This window comes from Emys orbicularis, chromosome 16 (assembly GCF_028017835.1).
Source record: "Emys orbicularis isolate rEmyOrb1 chromosome 16, rEmyOrb1.hap1, whole genome shotgun sequence".
Lineage (NCBI taxonomy): Eukaryota > Metazoa > Chordata > Testudines > Emydidae > Emys > Emys orbicularis.
In genome coordinates, this window is record NC_088698.1 from 13,209,534 (window position 1) to 13,228,925 (window position 19,392).

General features: G+C 44.0%; 1 protein-coding gene across 1 annotated transcript; it reads left to right on the plus strand.

The window, feature by feature from the left end:
* The first annotated feature begins 4,131 nt into the window (after window positions 1–4,131).
* On the plus strand, window positions 4,132–18,075 carry CCDC74B (coiled-coil domain containing 74B). Its single transcript, XM_065418034.1, has 8 exons — window positions 4,132–4,402; window positions 6,639–6,683; window positions 12,320–12,376; window positions 12,968–13,127; window positions 13,665–13,875; window positions 14,008–14,090; window positions 15,849–15,902; window positions 17,937–18,075. Exons 1-8 carry the CDS (start codon window positions 4,132–4,134, stop codon window positions 18,073–18,075), a joined length of 1,020 nt encoding a protein of 339 aa, XP_065274106.1.
* The last annotated feature ends 1,317 nt before the right edge of the window (window positions 18,076–19,392 follow it).

The following is a 19,392-nucleotide window of genomic DNA, read 5'->3' on the forward strand; positions in this document are numbered from 1 at the left end:
TATGATTGCTTGGATTTGCAAAAAATTGCATTTTAAATATTTCAAAGTACCAGGAAAGGAGGAGAAGCTGGTGGCAGGAATCCCATAGCCTAGCACAGGGGCTAACTCTGCATTCCCTTTTCTGAACCAATACCTACTTGTTGTCTTCACTGGTCCCTGTCTTTTCAAAATGAGGAACTCTGGGAGTTGATTCTTTTACCATTTAACTTGACAACAACAAACCATGAGTCATGTGCTAAAAGGGAGAATTTAGCATTCATCTAAACTAAAGTTCTAGTTTTCTGGGTATCCCCTGATGCCATTGGTCCAGCATTCCTACTGTGACTGCCATTAGCACCTAGTGTGAATAAATCAGTCCCTCCACACACTGCAGTATAAAACTATCAAAGAAACTGTAACCTTCCATTGTACTGACACTCACTCAGTTGTAGAAAGGAAATTATATCTTTTAACATTTTCTCCAGAACTTGAGCTCTGACCAGATTTTTGTCTACCCACCATAAAATGGGTTCCTTCTCTGCCCGCACTACTTCTTTAGCAAGTGGTCTACCTTCCCAGCAACAAACTACACCTCTACCCCGATATAACGCTGTCCTCGGGAGCCAAAAAATCTTACTGCGTTATAGGTGAAACCGCATTATATCGAACTTGCTTTGATCCGCCGGAGTGCGCAGCCCTACCCCTCCGGAGCGCTGCTTTACCGCGTTATATCCAAATTCGTGTTATATCGGGTCGCATTATATCGGGGTAGAGGTGTACTTTAGAAAAGACTCACCAACTAAACCAAAGTAAATTGAGCTTCTTTGTTTAAACAAACATGTTCAAGGAATCAGTTAGTTTAACCTGCTCTCCTCTGAAATACACTGCTGTCAGGTGCAGTTGTGGCACTTGTGTAAAGGATTAAATACACCTTGCAGTAGTGAGATGTAAGGACCAGATAATTTGCATTAAGTGGAATAGGTGTGTTCAGTTTTCTCTTACCTATATGTATGCATTTAATAGATCTGTGTTTGGAAAACAGCTAACATTTGGCTCTAGATTGGGAGCTTTCTAATACATTAGAATTCATAAATTTTTGGCAGCACCCAAACTATTTTTCCATGTTTCCTGATAACTGCATTTCCAACTTCTGTTTACCAAATCCAGGGAACCCTTCCGTCATCTTGTTCAATCAAATTTCTCTTTGTGGAACAGGTTTCTTCTTTTGAAATCGCGTGTGTAAATTAAAGTGCTTGCTTGATTTATTTTTAAAGCAAAGTCTCCTGGTGTGTGTTTGTGTTAAACCTTCTTTTTGAGCAGGACTGTGTTGCAGTGTGTGTAAGTGAAATAGTGAGTACTGTACTAGGCATTTATTTTTAGTACGATTTTGTCAGTTTCTTTCTAGTACTGCAATTTGTTCTGGTAGATGGCATAAAAGAAGTATGTTTAGGCCTCTGATTTGTAGCCCTGGGTTCAAAATCTCTCAAGTTTCATTCTTTAATAAATGTGCTACCTTCCTAGAAAGAAAAGGGTCACCAACTAAACCAAAGTAAATTGAGCTTCTTTGTTTAAACAGAAAACATGTTTAAGGAATCAGTTAGTTTAACCTGCTCTCCCCTGAGATACACTACTGTCAGGTGCAGTTGTGGCACTTGTGGTGTAAAGGATTAAATACACCTTGCCAGTAGTGAGATGTAAGGTACCACATAATATCCTTTGGGCAGAGATTTGTCACTTCATTTTATTTGTAAAGCATTTTGCCCACTTACGAGCCTGTATAAATAACACTTGTCCATTGTCACATCGTCACATGATTGCTGGCTTCTGCACCAGGTGACTTGGACTAACACAGTACTGGTGCAGATAGCTTTGTGTAAGCACTGCGCTTTTACTGCTGAGCATGAAATTCGCCAACATATCTTTAAAAGTGGTACGGACGAGGCGAAGCTGGAGGGCAAAAGCAGAATAAGAAATGTAGACTTTCTTGCACCATAAGCTGACCTGGAAAAACCTTTGGGAGGTCTGGTCTTTTTCCCTGTCAAGGCAGCATTGATCCCTATGCTCTCAAATACTGCCATTCTTAGCCGGGGAGGGCAGGGCAGCTAGCAGTGATGCAATGGGCAGACAATAGTGAAGATTGGTTTCTAACCATCAGAGAAGTGTGTCCTGTTCCCCCCTCCCCCCTTGGAAGGCAATCCCAGAACTAACTTATTTTAAGACTGAGCTTAATAAGTTTATGAAGGAGATGGTACGAGGAGATTGCCTATAATGGCATAAGGCCATCTGCAACGGCTATTAGCAAATATCTCCTATGGCCATAGATGGGGGAGGGCTCTGATTTACTACAGAGAATTATTTCCCAGGTGTCTGGCAGGTGGCTCTCGCCCATATCATCAGATTCTAACTGATCATCATACTTGGGGATGGGAAGGAATTTTTCCCCAAGTCAGACTGGCAGAGAGCCTGGCTTTTTAAAAACCTTCCTTTGCAGGGTGGAGCGTGGGTCACATGCTGGTTCGAACTAGAGTCTCTGTACTTGAAGTCATTAAATCAAGATTTGAGGACTTCAGTAACTCAGCCAGAGGTTATGGGACTGCTACAGGAATGGATGGGTGAGGTTCTGTGGCTTGCAATGTTTAGGAGGTCAGACTCGATGATCTTGCTGGTCCCTTGTGGCCTTCGAGTCTATGCCTACAGGAGGTTGTATGTGCTATGGCGCATTAGTTCCCAAGTGCTGCTAGGCCCTTCCCCTGCCACAGTGCCAGGTGCTGAGGCTGGTTCTCCCTTCCTCTGCTAAAGCAGGGCTCCTGCTCGCAGCCCCTCGCCTCCCTTCTCCTCGAGCCCCAGGCCCTGAGTGCCAGTTAAGAGACTCAGTCTGTCTCAACAGCTAGGAACGGGCCCCAGCCCAGCTGCCTTCCACCGGGGCCCTGCTCCAGCAGGGGAGCGGGCAGCTCTCCGTGCAGAGCCGCTGGAGCGTGCGCCCGGGATCCCCGGCTCCAGGCACTTGCTTTGCATGGGGGGCGGGGGGCAGCGCCAGCTACCACCGCTCCCCCCTCACCCCAACGGGCCGAGCCGGGTTAGGCAGCAGGAGCCCAGTGCCTGCCTTGTCCCAGGTGGGTGATACCACCCCCGGACGAGACCATTCTGAGAGGGGCGACGCCCGGTCCGGCGCTGTGGAGGGCGCCGGTCTCCATGGGAACGTTGACAGCAGGCGCCGGGCCTGAGGAGAGCGGAGCCGAAAGAGCAGCCCGGGCCGTGAGGAGAGGGTGGGGGGAGGCTACGTCCACCAGCGGGCTTGGGGGAGGAGCTGGTGGGTTGGAACCTGGGGCTACGGGTGCGGGGGGTGTCTGAGCCTTAGCGTGGGGGGAGAGAAGGGGGGGGGCTGGGCCCAGGGCGTGTATGTCTGGAGGGGGGGCGACTGAGCCCAGGGTGTGTGTGGGGTGGGGAGGTGCGGTGGGGGGCTGAACCCTGGGGGGGGGGGGGCGAAGTGGCTGGGCCCAGGGTGTGTGTGTGTGGAGTGGCTGGGCCCAGGGTGTGTGTGGGTTGGGGGGCTGAGCCCAGGGGGGTGGGGGTGGCTGGGCCCAGGGTGGGGGTGGGGTGGGCTGAGATGGGAGGGGGAAGGAGGTGGCTGAGATGGGGCTGTGTGTGGTGCAAAGGGGGTCCCAGTTCCAGCCTGCTGACTATACTCACATTCTTGTTCTCTCCTCCCCTCCCCATTCTAGGTTGGCAGTTGTAAATTTGAGGGCCATGTGCAGAAATGGCTGGTGACCCCGAGGAGGCTTTGGGCAGTGATACCTGCCCCATCCCCATTCCCCTGTGAGGGCAAGTTACGTAGAGCAGAGGCCCAGGCAAAGGCACACAGAGCCATAGTCCACCCCCTCTGTCAGAGACAGTGAACACAAGCCCCGGTGTCAGAGCCAAATCCTGAGGAGACCCCCCCCCAAACTCATGATGCCATAGTGAAGGCACATTTGCATGCTAGGGGTACAAGGCACATACAGGGCCTGACCTCATAAAGACTGAAGCACATTAAACATGGTCACTGACCCTTGTTCAACTTCAGTGGCATTTCCTCAGCTACTTTACTGAGAAGCTGTAGGCTGCCCACATAACCCTAGCCTGAAAACGACTTTTGTATTAGGACCTTTGAGGATGAATAATACCAGTTTGCCTTCGCTGGGGAACCTACCACAGTGGTCAAGAGTAGGACGACTGGATAAATCAAGCCATCTTCAACTTGGCATCGAGAATAACCAGGGACCTCAGCCTCACTCTCAGTCCCAATCTGTTGAAGTCTGGAAAAAAGACCCACATAAACTAGTCATGGATTTGGAGAGAAGCCTGAAGTTCCTGCAGCAGCAGCATGCTGAGACCCTAATGAAGCTTCATGAGGAAATTGAGTATCTCAGAAGGGAAAACAAAGGTGAGCTGACTTTCCATGTACAACCTTGTATAGATTCTGAAAGCACTAGATGAGAGATTGGAGAGTTGTCACTGCAAGTCGAGTAATCTTTGATCTCTTTTTCCTCAAACTTGCTAAGTTGTGAATTAATTACAATGAATGTAGGTTTTGCTTCTGCAAAACTTTGCTTTTATACCCCCACATTTCTTCTTCCATGTCATCTCTTTAAAGAGGTCCCTGATGCCACTTGCTTAGGCCTACCGTTCCTTGTGCTTTTCACAAGAGTTTTGTTTTGAAATTGTTAGAAAATATTTCCTAACACTTAGACCAGGGGTCGGCAACCTTTCAGAAGTAGTGTGCCGAGTCTTCATTTATTCACTCTGATTTAAGGTTTTGCGTGCCAGTAATACATTTTAACATTTTTAGAAGGTGTCTCTCTATAAATCTATATTATATAACTAAACTTTGTTGTATGTAAAGTAAATAAGGTTTTTAAAATGTTTAAGAAACTTCATTTAAAATTAAATTAAAACGCAGAGCCCCCTGGACCGGTGGCCAGGACCCGGGCAGTGTGAGTGCCACTGAAAATCAGCTTGTGTGCCGCCTTTGGCACGTGTGCCATAGGTTGCCTACACCTGACTTAGGCTATAATAGGGGATATAAGAAGGGAATTCTAATGATTTTGACTGTGAGGCTAACAAAAGCTCAAAGACAAATCTGGTCAGTTACTGACTCCAAAGCTTGAAAATGCATAGGAGGCTGGATAACTTGGGGAAAGGCAATGAAATTAGTCTTTCACACCGAGTAGGCCACCACTTCAGTTTACCGGGGGATGGATACATAGTAGTACATCTGAAATGAGCTGGTGTGATCACAAAGTTTAGTTTCTACTGGACAAGTGTTCACATTACAAAAATACCATTTAAATTAGCATTCCTGTCATCCTTGAGAGAAGCTATCGACTGAATCTTTGTAGAGAGAATGTGCCCTCTGTCTTGTTGATTGTTTCTCCAGATCAGGGTTGGGGTATATTGTCAATAAGAGATGTAGGAAAAAGTGTCAGTATGACAGACTGGTTAATTTAGAGCACAGCTGGTTTACCAGAAATACAACCATGAGAAAATTGACAAAACAGTTCAAAGCTTGTTGTACCTGGACAACAAAAAATTACTTTACATTCATGGTAACATCAGTAAATTCTTTAGAGGTCAAAGTAGCTAGATCGGGGTGGGCAAACTACGGGCCGCATCCGGCCCACCAGCCGTTTTAATCTGGCCCTCGGATGCTGGGGTGCAGCATCTGGGGCTTGCCCCACTCTGGTGGCTCCTGGAAGCAGCAGCATGTCCCCCCTTTGGCTCCTACGCATAGGGCCAGCCAGGGGGCTCTGCTCCACACATTGTCCCCGCCCCAAGTGCCGCCCCTGCAGCTCCCATTGGCCGTGGTTCCTGGCCAATGGGAGCTGCGGGGGTGGTGCCTGCGGCTGGGGCAGCGTGCAGCAGAGCTGCCTGGCCGCCCCTCCACGTAGGAACAGGAGGGGGGACATGCTGCTGCTTCTGGGAGCTGCTTGAGGTAAGCACCACCCGGAGCCTGCAACCCTGCGTCACACCCTCCCCGCCCCAACCCCCTGCCCTGATCCCCCTCCTGCCCTCCAAACCCCTTGGTCCCAGCCTGGAGCACCCTCCTACACCCCAGTGCCCTCACCCCCCTGCATCCCTCCCCGCCCCAGCCCAGAGCCCCTTCCTGCACCCTGAACTCATTTCTGGCCCCACCCCAGAGCCCACACCCCAATCCCAATTTCATGAGCATTCATGGCCCGCCGTACAATTTCTATACCCAGCTGTGGCCCTCGAGCCAAAAAGTTTGCCCACCCCTAAGCTAGATGTTTGGGCTAGTAATAAATCCTTGTTCATTGTGCAGAATACACAAACTAGTTTCATTCAGTGTGACCTGAGTTATGCTATACTTCTGTGTGCATACGTGTCTTAAAACTACTGAAATAATTTCTTTAACTCTACTTCCAAGCTCTGCCCTCTTCCCAATATTAGGTTTCACATTATGGTTACTCCCTCACCCTTTCTGAGCCAATACGTTTATTGTACATTTTTAATGAAAAAATTTTCAGTGTGTCAGAAATGTTGAAAGCTGATGAGAGTGACATTCTCTAGGGACAAGCTTAGCTTTACTCTATAATGGGAAAAGGGAAGTTAAGGGGGTATAGAGAGAGTTCAAACTAAATTGTGTTCTCATTTGATTACAGAGCTTCATTATAAACTCATAATGAATCAGTCGATGCAGGTAAAAGGTAGGCTCCGCTTTTTACTGTTCTAGAAGTAGGATGATCTAGTAAGTGTCTTATTCCCTGGAAGTCCCTTTGTCTCCCCTCATTAATTTTATTAGTAATAGACATTTGGCCTTGGTGCTTTGTCTATTTCCCAGTCCTGAGAGAGAATCTTGGAAGTGTCGCCTCCCCTCTGCAATGCAGAAATGTTCTAGCTCTCTGGTGACTGAAGACTGCGTACAGTGAACGCAATCTTGCTGCTTTCATGTCAGAATTCAGTTTTCATGGATTTGTAGGGGAAAATGGAATAGCTAAGTGTGGCCTGAGTTTCATTATTCTGATTGAGATGTGAGTTGTCTGCCCTAAGCCAACACATAGGTTGGCATGATTGACAGGTTACAATCTGAGTGGGTTAGGTCAACTAGGAAGCATATTAGCAAGCCGTGAGAACCTTAGAGACAGTACTTGCCTGCACTATAATGCTCTTCCATTCACATTATTCTACAGATAAGACCCTAAGGACCCCTCTGTACTAGAAACTTTTGCCAGTATAGCAAGAGCAGTTAAATGTGATTTTTTTGCGAGGGTGGGAGGGGGGGGGGGAGAAGAGGGTTAGGAGGTGGCAACACCTTTATACAACAAAAGCCCTGCTGTAGATGCACTGATACTGGCAAACACATTTTTTGGCAGTATAATTTATTTTGCTCGCCAAACATTTATAAGATATACTAGCTAAAGCACTGTATGGCTGATATAAGTTGCATCTCTACCAGGAGAGTTTGGACAATATTGCTACATTGGCAAAGCTTTCACAAGTACAAACATTCATTGAATGTATCTCATAATAGTTTTTTCCCTTAAAGCTTTGGCTTCTGGAATGGTAATTACATGATAATGTTGGTTTCATTAAAAATTTTTCTAACTTTCATAGCTCTAGAGAACAGCTTGTAAACAGGATCCCTACAGGCTCAAAAACCAGAAGGGAAATAAAAAGAAGCCCCAATTTATTATTTTGCAAAATCTCATGATGTGTTAGGGCTTGACTTACAACTTTAGAATGTTTGGGGGTCGGCAATACTGAATCTTTCACCCATGAGGCAAATCTATATGCAGTCCATTAACTTTACTGATATGCAAGGTCGAAGTTCAGATCCTTGTGGAGAATATTTATTACTTTTATGCATCCATCATGCCAGACGACCGAAGGGATCTGTATCTCCACAATCTATCATAAGAAAAGCCTCACCAGAGATGATGCATAATCAAATGTTCAACCTAAAATACACTATGCACTTGTGCTATGCTCTGAAGGTCAATACTCACTCTGGCAGATTGCTAGAGGAAGCAAGTTCTACAGTTAGGAACCCTGCACATAAAAATACCCTGCCACGTCTTCAACACCACATATCTAGGATGTCAACGAAAGTACCTTAGCTTACCTCAGTTACTGTGGTGGTTTGTAGGGAAAGCAGCACTTGTGGAAATAGCTGGGTCCCAACGCATGTTGCACTTTATAGATTATTATTTATTTGGTGTATGCAATCTGGTCAAGTCAAGCCACAGCATTCTTATCAACAATGTTCAAGGCACAAAGACCTCCATTTTGCAGTCATTTTGCAGTCCTCAACAATGTGTATCATGGTTTGTGGCTGCCCACGGTGACATAGTGGACTGTCTCTAAAATGCCATCGAAATTCTGCTGCAGCACAAATTCCATGTCTGGTACCAAACCGGTTGAGAAGGCTCCATTGCCTTTGTGGTACATCAAACCCGGACTTGACGCTGATTGGGGTATGAGACAAGATAATTATTTGTCACTTTCTCTGTGGATTATGAAACTTACCACACGTCCTCTACTGTAAATCCTTCACCCAGTAAACGTATCCACAGCGGGCGCGATGAGGGCAGATGACCATGTGGTGGATTAAACAAGTCGTTAGTTAATGGTAGATATGGTATATCACACAATTTCATCATGAACTTTACTACACACTTTCCTCTCTGTGAAAACTGGGTGGAGCAATATTGCAGAGAACCGGTAACCATGGTAGAGGAGAAGATTTAAGTGTGCCTGAAATAATATGCATAGTAGAATTAAGTTGTACGTTGATCATCTTTGTGTGAGACAAGTGAGCCCGTACTGGAGTGAAGTACTCCACCGCTAAGTAACAGAGTGCCAAGGCTGACGTGCGTCATGTTTGGGCCTGGGCACCTCATGTTGTTCCGGCCAATTTTCCGAGCAGGTTAATGCGCATTTTGACCTTAGTTGCTGTCTTTGTAAGATGATCTTGATATATGAGAGTTCTATCCAACATGACACCTAGATGAATCGGGTGTGAATCATGCTTTATTTGCTGGCCATTGAGAACTATATTCAGCTGTCTGCCCGCTTGTGCATGATGTAAGTGGAAGAAACTTAACACAGTCTTACTTCCACTTGGTATCAGGTGCCACCAATGACAATAATCGGCCATAGCCGCCATATTTGCATTCAAAACATTTTCAAGTATGTCAAAGGAGTGTGACTGAGTGCCGAGGCATATGTCGTCTGCATAAACAAACTTGCGAGATCCGGTATATGGTAGGTCATTCGAATATAAGTTGAATAGTGTTGGAGATAATACTGTTCCTTGCGGGAGGCCATTCTTCTGGTGCCTCCAAGTACTTATTCTATCACCAATATGCACATGGAAATAGTGATTTCTCAAAAACAGAGCCACTGCACGTACAAACCAACTTAGAATCATAGAATATCAGGGTTGGAAGGGACCTCAGGAGGTCATCTAGTCCAACCCCCTGCTCAAAGCAGGACCAATTCCCAACTAAATCATCCCAGCCAGGGCTTTGTCAAGCCGGGCCTTAAAAACCTCCAAGGAAGGAGACTCCACCACCTCCCTAGGTAACGCATTCCAGTGCTTCACCACCCTCCTAGTGAAATAGTGTTTCCTAATATCCAACCTAGACCTCCCCCACTGCAACTTGAGACCATTGCTCCTTGTTCTGTCAATGATGATCTTGGCTTAGTTCTGGGCAATTTCACCAAAAGGCCAATGTTCAAACCGTATCATATGCCGTAGTCAGTTCAAGAAAAACTGAACAGTCTTTCAGCTGATGTTGGAAGCCATTTTTGATTAATGTTGTAAGTGCCAGCACTTGATCACATGTACCATTACCACAGCAAAAAACAGCTTGCTCTGGTCCCAGCATGCCTTCCACATATGCCTTCTTTGTGAAATCAGACACTCAAGCACCTTAAAACAGATGCTCAGAAGTGAAATTGGTCTGTAGCTTGAAGGCAAGTGTGGATCTTTCCCAGGTTACAGCAAGGCAATGATGTTCACTTGGCGCCAGATTCTAGGCAGTCTGGATTCCCGCAGAAGTCTGTTGAAAAACTGAACAAGCCATTCCTGAGCGTGAGGACCCAGATGTTTTCATAAATTCAGGTGCAATCTATCATATGCAGGAGCTGAACCGGTTTTTAAATCATTCAGCACTTTCTTTAATTCCAGACTAGTGAATGGCTCCATCCTACTATCGGCAGGATTACTTCTTAGGAAATAGAACAGGAGTACTTGTGGCACCGTAGAGACTAACAAATTTATTTGAGCATAAGCTTTCGTGGGCTACAGCCCACTTCATCGGATGCATGTAGTGGAAAATACAGTAGGAAGATATATATACACACACACAGAACATGAAACAATGTGTGTTACCATACACACTATGAGAGTGATCAGGAAATTTCTTAGGAAATGTTGCCATTTGTCATGTACCTGGCGTTTGACAACTCTGTCAACAGGAGCTTTGGCAACCTTCAACAGATGACTGGCAATCTGGTTTGGAGTAACTGCTGGCCTGCTTTTTGTACATGGGTATTTGAGCTGCACCTAGTCAACAAATTAAACTCCAGCTCTTCTGACTTGACCACGTAAAGTCAAGCACCACTGTCGCTTTCTCTCTTTGAGTCCAGCGAGTGGCATCCAATGATTCTGTAAGATGGTCTGCAATCTCCGGATCACCTGACTGCTCAAACTGCATCAGCAAGTCTGCACAATCCTCATTCAAACATGGAATGTGCGCTGGTTGGAAGCCATGTGGAATTGTTGCACTTGCAGCTTTAAAAAGGACACAACAGAAACAATGGTTTGCATCTCCTTGGAGATGGTTAATGGGATGGTTACAACGCTCCATTCTAAGTACTCTGTAAAGGAGCCCCAATGTGCCTTCCGGAAGTTCCATCTAGGCTTTGGTACACTCCTTATAGTTGGCAGATGGAAGACACATTCCCATCTGAATCAACGGAGGACAGCATTGGCTATGTGGAAAATCATTAAGTACAGTACACGCCGCTGGCTAATGGGTGATTGGCAAATGATGTGACCCAGCACAGGTCTGGGCAGTAGTCCCTATTCCAGCATATTGAATGGAAGATACCATACTGCTTAGGATCATGGACCGGTGCGAGATCATTATTTGTTGCCCACTCCCAACAGTTGTTCACCGTTTGGGTCTGCAATTGCATAACCCCACTTGCTGAGATGACTATTAAAGTCACCAACATACACGCCCGCATGCTTAAGCCTTGGGAGAACATGTGGAGTCCATGTTGCACCCAGTGGCTTGTACATTTGTGATTTGAAACCCACTGACTTTAATTGTGTCACAAAAAGGTGAATATTCAACATGGACAACATCTGATATATCACTATGGGTGTACGTGGCTCGACCATGTTTTGCATGAAGACTGTGACAACATTGAAACCAATTATCTTAAACCAATGTGCTTCATTCAGCATGATGAGATTTTCTTGTAAACAAATGTCAGCTAGAACTTCCTTTGCCAGAACACCAATAAGTTCCTGCTTGGCAGCAGACAACCCTTCAACATTCATCTGGAGGACTTTAAAGGCTGGACCTATGTCTAGAAAATCTTTGTCCGGAACCTTTATAGATGAAAACATGTTGAACTTCATTCAGAAGCAGACGGGGACTGGTGTATTTCACTGCACGTTAATATGCTCCTGCTGATTCACACGTAAGCAGATAGGATATCTCACATTCTGCTTTAGCCAAAGCTTCCAAGGTATGCCAAAGTAGTAGATGGAAGTTGTCCAGATGAGAGGGGACAAAAGACATGGCTGATCATAGTGAGATCAGCTTTAGTAAAGAAAGGCTGCAGCCTCTAAGTTAACTGCAGATAACTGTATGAACCACCACTGCTACCTAGGTATACAAGTGCAGTCAGGAGCCCAGGAGTACCTTGCAATAGCCAACTACTGTGACCAAGGATGAACAAACTCCACCAATAAGTAGCAGTCAGTCTTCAATGTTCCTAGTTGCTTAACCTTGCCCCTGAGCATCCCTCCCTTTTACAGATCAATCTTCAGTGATTTTATCCAGGTCTTCATGCTCATATTGTGTTCCATGCTGAGTGCAGAAAACACTCCCACTGGTTAAACCAAGCAGCCGTTCTGGTGCTATGGGAAACAGTTACATTGCAGGTTGCTCTCAGCAATCCTGCATGTAGAGCGCCTTGGCTCTGCAGACTTTAAATAAATAGTTTACCTGTGTTTCCTATTCTAAACTGAGGATAATATAGCCTCTTCGCTGGTCAGTTCTATGATCATAATACCCAATTCATCACTTATTCTTCTTTGCAGGTGATAATTTAACTCCCACCTTGTCTGACAAGTTCCTTTCAAGGCAAGGTTCAGCAGGTAAGATAGCTTAAAACTGCAAGATTTAACTTTAGGGGTAGCAGGACTAGTAACTGGATATAGTAGAGAAGGAGGGGAAGATAAATTATTAAATGAAAATATCTAGGCCTAGATATAGAAACGGGAAACAATGTAAAAGTCTGAATCCCTCTAAGATTTGTTTTAAATCTCTCTTCTTAAGGCTCTTGATGATGATCAGGAGTCCTAGTATACCTGTTTTTCTCTTATTTGGATCATGTGTGCTTACACACACATTTATAATCCCTTTTACATTATGACTGAGTTGCTAAGAAATTGGGAGAGCAAAGCCTAAGTTTGGGTTGCTTCTAATTTACGGTTGTTAGTGCTAACATAGTAAAATAGGATTCCTTGACACTAAGTGTTAAAGGATTAAAATAAGCTAAACTACAATGAAGCTGTTCAATTGCTCACAAAATAAAGCCATAAGAGAGCATGGAATACCCTGAACTGCTGTGGAGATGTGGGTACTTAAAGCTTGTATCTGCAAGCTGTTAGGTCTCTGGCCTGTGATATGTGCACACACATGCCCCCTCCCTTCTTCCCTCTCCCCTTCATATTTTTGTCTAACAGCTGCTGCAGGCTCTAGGTATTCACTGACAAACAGGCAGCAGATGGACCAGCCCAAAAAGCAAAAACTGAATACAGAAGAACAGGTGGTCACTGTGGTACAAGGGGAACCAGAGCCTCCCCGTCCAAAGGTGGAGAAGCCACAAGAGGAGGTTCTTTCTAGGTATGAGCAAGCTATCAGCATACAGCAATTGTAGGCAGCTCATTTGAGGTTTCTGGGTTGTAAGTGTGTTCTTTTTTGAGTCTTTGACCATGTGGAGCCCACTGATGGTGCACATGCAGGAATAAATTAGTGAGCAACTGATTCTAGCAGTGGTACTTAGGAAGCTCTTACGGAATAAAGTCTTCAATTGAGGTGTCTGTGTATTGTAGTGGGCATAGACAGAAGTGCAAATTGATTCCAAGGAAAAACTCAGGCGTAAAGTGTACTGCCGTGCACCATTCGAGACAGAGGATACACAAAGTAGTAGTTTAGCTACAGCGAAGGATGTGATCCTGTAGAGTTAAGACTCCTGGACCTGCCATGTTTCCTTCATTTCCCACTTGTGAAATAAGTATAATACCTATCTAATACCTCGCTCTAGAGAGTCTTAATAAATGTTTGATAAATGTTTTGGTGAGGTAAATACAATAAATATTTAGACATTTAATCCATTTCCCTTGTGATTCTTTTATTCCTTAATTGTGATCAATCTTCTAGAGAGGACAGAGAAGTCTCTGATAAAATTACATCTCCAGTACTTTCACTGCCATGCCAGATTAAATCTGGGCAAGCTCAGGTACCACCAGCCTCCTCCAACCCTTTCCTGGTGAGTGTCCTCCCCTCCCACATCCGGAAACCACCTACACTGGAAGAGTGTGAGATTGTCATTCACCAGCTATGGAACATCAACCACATGCAGGCACAAGAGGTGAGGCTGTTGACCCCAGCTCAGTCAGTCTACTTTATTCACAGCTTTTAAAATGCAGTAAGTTTGTGGTGATCTAGGAAATAGATTTTCAGAGGCAAGCAGAAAGGTTATTTTCTCCTCTCTGTCCTTCAGCTGATGTATTTGAAATCGTATCTGGAGGACATCCACAAGAACAAAAGGATTCCTGAAGATTATCTGCTAGCCAGCCAGATTGGGTAAGCTGTTCTGAGTTATGGTTCAAGGCTAAGCTATTAGATTCTAGTCGAGTTCGCTAGTTCCCTTTCTGCTTTGTATTGGAGTGAATTTGCAGAATAGAGCCCATATGCAAGGTGCTTAGATAGAGGCCATTAGCGAGCTTTGACTTTGTATGGCTTCCTTCCTTAAATCACAAGGGAAAGTTATCTTTGAGCCACCTCTATCCCTCTCAAACTTTCCAGAATGCAATCTGTTAATGTGAGTTGAGAGGATTTAAATATGACATGACTTAATATACATCTACACACAAGGGGCCAAATCCTATATTATAACAAGACTACTGTACACAGCTGTTAACAGCACTAACCGAACTGGAGATAAGTGTCCATAAACTTAGGGTGCAGGTAGACAGCGTTGTCAGTTTGTTCTTTCAGAGCACTTGCATTCATTTAAGCTATCAGCCTAGAAGGAGTTGAGACACATGGTTAACAGAATCTACTCAATCCAACTGAAAGTCAGACCCTTCCACGTATGCCCATTTCTGAAAGATTCAGAGGGACTATATGGTTTGATGGGTTATGTTTATTTTAAGGAATATGATTTTATTTATAGTGTGGTACTGTTTACAGACCCCATTTGGGTTTATGGCTATATTGTTGTAGGTGGTATACAAATACATTGTAAGCTCTTCAGGGCAGGAGCTGTTGCCGTTTAGACAACGAACAAGAGATTACAAGGGCAACAAAAAAAAGATCATGGGTTACACAGATTTCCCTTACCTTTTACCCACCTCCTGTACTAGTCCCACAACTGTTCTCCAGTTAGACTCTAGAAGGATAGTAGGTCTGTTAGAGTAGCATTTGGAGCAGCCAACTAACAAGGGGTGCAGATTCAGAAGGTACCAAAAGATCAACTAGCCTGATCTGAATACCAGAGACCATTAAACTTCACCATGTTACCCCTATGTTAAACCCAATACCTTGTTTGACTAAAACATGTCTTCCAGAAAGGCATCAACACATGGAGAATCCACCACTTCCCTTGGTAGTTGGTTCCAATGGTTAAATCATCCTCACTGTTACAAAATGTGTCTGACTTCAGCTTCCAGCCCTTGGTTCTTGTTCTGCCTTTCTCTGCTAAATGAAAGAGCCCTTTACTAGCTGGTATTTTTTGTGTGAAGGTATTTATACACTGTAATCAAGTCACTTCAGTCTTTTTGAGAAGCTAAACAGCTAAACTCTTTAAATCTCTCATTTTCTCCAGCTCTCTAATCATTTTTGTGGCTCCTTCCTGCACTCCCTCCAATTTCACGGACACCAGAACTATACATACTATGCCAGTATGTCTCATCAATGCCATTTACAGAGGCATTCCTGCTTACTGCTCCCCTGTTTATACATCCAAAGATCGCACTGGGACCCCATGTTGAATTGCATGACCCCTAAATCCTTTTCAGAGCAATTGCTTTCTAGGATACAATCCCCATAGGTATGGCTTACATTCTTTGTTCCTAGATGTATAACCATGCATTTGGCTGCGTTAAGGTGCATTTTGATTGAATGGGCCCAGCTTATCACATGAGCTAGATCACTCCATATGACTGCCCTGTCCAGATGCTGTGGTGCAGCTTCTCCTATTCTCAATGTTCACATGCAAGATTTATTACGTTATTTTCAAATCCAAGTTACACAGGGCCAGCACAATCCATCAATGCTCTGCTACTATGCTACAGAGTGAAGTAGCCAAGGTATCATATCTGCAAATATTTTTTGATTTAGGAATCAAGAAGTTTCACGATTACCCAAAATGCTAAAAGGTACATCTAAGAAATGGTAAGTACTTATACTTTCTTTAAAGCTTAAGACACTTCATGAAAAAGCCATGCTAGTTACACCTATAATATAATCAGCTCTTGAGTCAAGCATGTGATGCCTTTAGCAATTATTACATCATAAAGTTAAAAACAAGCCTATTATTGGTTCTCTCCCCTCCCCCCCCCCCCCCCGCCAATCTTTCACCTTCAACATTATCAGCCACAAGACTCTCCCCACTTCTTAAGGTCATGATTGCCTAAAGATCAATCCATATGCCCTGCTCAGGAGATAGTCAGATTTCAGAAGAGATCACTGCAGCTATCTGTGCAGCATCCCCTGTGGCTATAGTAGGGCACTGAAAATAAGCCAGTGTTTTAATCACTAATTCTTTGAGGGTTGCTTTTGCATGTTCACACTACGAGCCCCCTTTTTAGAGTTCTACACCCAGGACTCAGGTAATAGGAACTGTATTGCCTCATGGGGCTTCTTTGTCAAACATCTGATGCTGATGTAGTCCCAAGGGACACTCACTTTTCTCTGAGGATCACAGAGCTCAGCAACATCCTATAGGTATGCGAAGTCAGAGGCAACAAAAACCTCTCCCAAGGAGGCAGGACAAAGTGTGGTTCCACTGTGCAAAATAGCAAGTCATCATCTTCACTCAGACCTTCCTTTTGTATTTTCAGAGTCGTATGCTAATAACATTTTACTCCCATTAGCTGTGTTAGCTCTGCAGTGCTGAAGGAAGAATGGATTAAGATTCTTTTCTGGCTCCCACCTCAGAATTATTTGCTAAAATTCGAATGGAAGGCCAAGTTCTACCCATAATGAGATTACACACACGTAACTTTTCCATTGTCACTGAGGAATCAGTCACACAGCAATTTGAATTTTAGATTGCAGTGGGATTTAAAAGCAGTACTCTATTTTTTAAGGATTGCATGAAAGGGAAATAGGAAAGCAATATTCTGATCTTACCCAGTCATTTGAACAAGAAAAGAAATCACTAGGTTAGACTATGATTATTGCCATCTTCAAAGTACACAGAAACAAGTATACAATAAGTCATACAGGCCCTTTTATGAAGACAATAGCTCAGCCCAGGACTCATCCTGTGCATGGGCTTTCTCCATTCCAAGATGCTGTCAAGATAACAGAGCCAATTAACAAAGTTCCCCACCTATGAGATAATAGGAGGAATAAAATTCTGAACTCTCCACCCTTAATACATCTTTTCATGCAGATGCTGCAAGCACAACTCAAACACTATTTAAAAAACACAGGTGACAGATACAGCTATGTCCCTTTAAAAGTTGAAGTGAACAATGTTTATTAAGGTTCTTCTGCATGTTAAATTGTAGGATCTCACTTCTTTCATGAAACAGGGAAGTTGTGGGGTTTTTTGGTACTGAAAAAAAATCAGGTCCCTCCTTTAGCTGCTTATTAGACCCCTGAAGACAGGACTAGTCTCTCCTATAACATGTGCTTTCAGCTAGTCAAAGCAAAGGAAGAAACCCAGCTTCATGCACTCAGTGTTACAGGAAAACAGAATCCTGAACTTGGAATTTGGCAGGTAATGAGCCATTCACACTTAAAATAATCTCTCTCTCTCTCACACATAGCGCTTTTCATCTGTTGATCTCAAAGCGTTTTACAAAAGTCAGTATCAATACCTTCATTTTACAGATGGGGAACTATGTCTAGCAGAAGGACTCATCAAAAAAGCTGCTATGCCTCCTAATGGTGACAGGGGTACTCACTAGCAGAAGGGCCCCACACACACTCCCATCCCATGAAACTGTACTGAAAGCCATCTCTTTTCCTCACTTTACTAGAAAAATAATTTAAGCACTCTGAAGGCTAGGGAGAGTTCTTACTTAAGAAATTTAAATCAGTGGGACACAGCATTGCGGAGGGTAGTTCATCCATCCTGTAGAATCACTGGGGTGACTAATGTGGAGGGTGACCCTAATCCAGTAGACCTTGGTAAAGAGAAAGTGATTTAAAATCATCACATTACTGATCATTCCTCTCTCCAACTCTTATCTCCAGTTTGATTTTAACTCCACTGCCAGCTGCTGAAAGGGCAGTTCTGCCAGCACTGAAGCAAACACTGGGAAACAGTTTTGCTGAGAGACAGAAGAGAACTCAAGCTATTCAAAGAAGCCGTCTTCGTCGCACTGTGCTTTAGTCTGGTTGTTCAGCAACTGCATTCCAGATTTCTCCTTAAAAGTGTTCCAGTAGCTACAGCACTCCCAGTATATGTTTGAGTTTACATTGTAGTTTCAACATAAATTGGTTTGCTGCTATTATCTCCCCACTTCAAGTAAAAATTAATTATGAAATCACCGTGTCTTCTATTCAGGAACAAAGAGCTTACGCTTCTATTGTTGCAGCTTTGCTTCATTCCTTCAATGATTTTCATGGGTACGACTCCCCTTATTCCTTCAGGATGTTTATTTTGTGAGTTAACTTAATGATGAAAGCCTGTAAGAGATTACTGTTTAGGAAATTGGATGCTTATCACTTTTAAGCATGTCAATGCAGTATCCCACAAACTACTTTAGTTTGGCAGAGATTTTAAAGCAGCATACATTTATTTTTATGCAGGTATGGGCTGCACAGTTTTACAGATAACACTAGATTACTGCTAATGCATCAGTGGAAAGGCTGGAAGCCACATGTTACATCATGTTACCTGGCAGGACAAGATTTCACAGCTCTGCAGAGCTGTTAGATGGGAACTGAGCTGAATTTACAGTAGTCTTATCAGAATTTTTTTTTTGATGCGGGTATAGGACTGATCAGCAGCAAAGGGGCAGTTGAAACTATGGGGGGGAGTCAGATATTACTCTGCTCTAGCTGCACACTTTTTACTCAGAATCTATAACATTCCATTGTTTCATCTTTGCTATGGGCTAGTTTCCATTCAACTCATGGCAACATAGTGGGTTGACTGCTCTGAAAACAAATATTGTGTGTACAGCAAGTATGCAAGATTCCCAAACCAGGCTGCTGATATGCATCACAACCTTATCCCCAATGGAGCAGACCTACGATTGTCAACATCACAGTGATAGGCTCCTTAAAAATATCTAAAAATGAGTGTGTGTGTTCATTCTTGTCTTCTCACCTGACTGTGCAACAGGGAAACAAACTGAGATGTTGGCTTTTATGATATGAACAGCTGTCCACTAACCCATTTTACAAAAGCACCTGGACACCCATCTCATGGTATTAAGTTAGTAAAGATCTAAATTAAAAAATCTTTCACCTCTATATAACATTTCCCTTAGCAATCTTTTGAACCTCTCCTCCAGTTGATGGTGAACTTGGCTGCTATTCTGCAGCATGGGACAACTAATGTAACGCCATATGCAATTTTTCCTCCCTCACTTCTGGGTGCAGAGATTTCAGCTCCCAATAGGACATATGAAGTAGGCATCGGCCTTTGGTCACTGCAGAGCTGTTGCCCAAGGACTAACATTGGAATGATAGTAGGTTAGTT

Excerpts from the sequence above, each read along its gene's own strand:
- CCDC74B (XM_065418034.1), top strand. The coding sequence starts at position 4,132 with ATGAATAATACCAGTTTGCCTTCGCTGGGGAACCTACCACAGTGGTCA. Across the intron at positions 4,403-6,638 it reads TCTCAGAAGGGAAAACAAAG|AGCTTCATTATAAACTCATA; the intron begins GTGAGCTGACTT and ends ATTTGATTACAG. Across the intron at positions 15,903-17,936 it reads AAAGGTACATCTAAGAAATG|TTTGATTTTAACTCCACTGC; the intron begins GTAAGTACTTAT and ends TCTTATCTCCAG.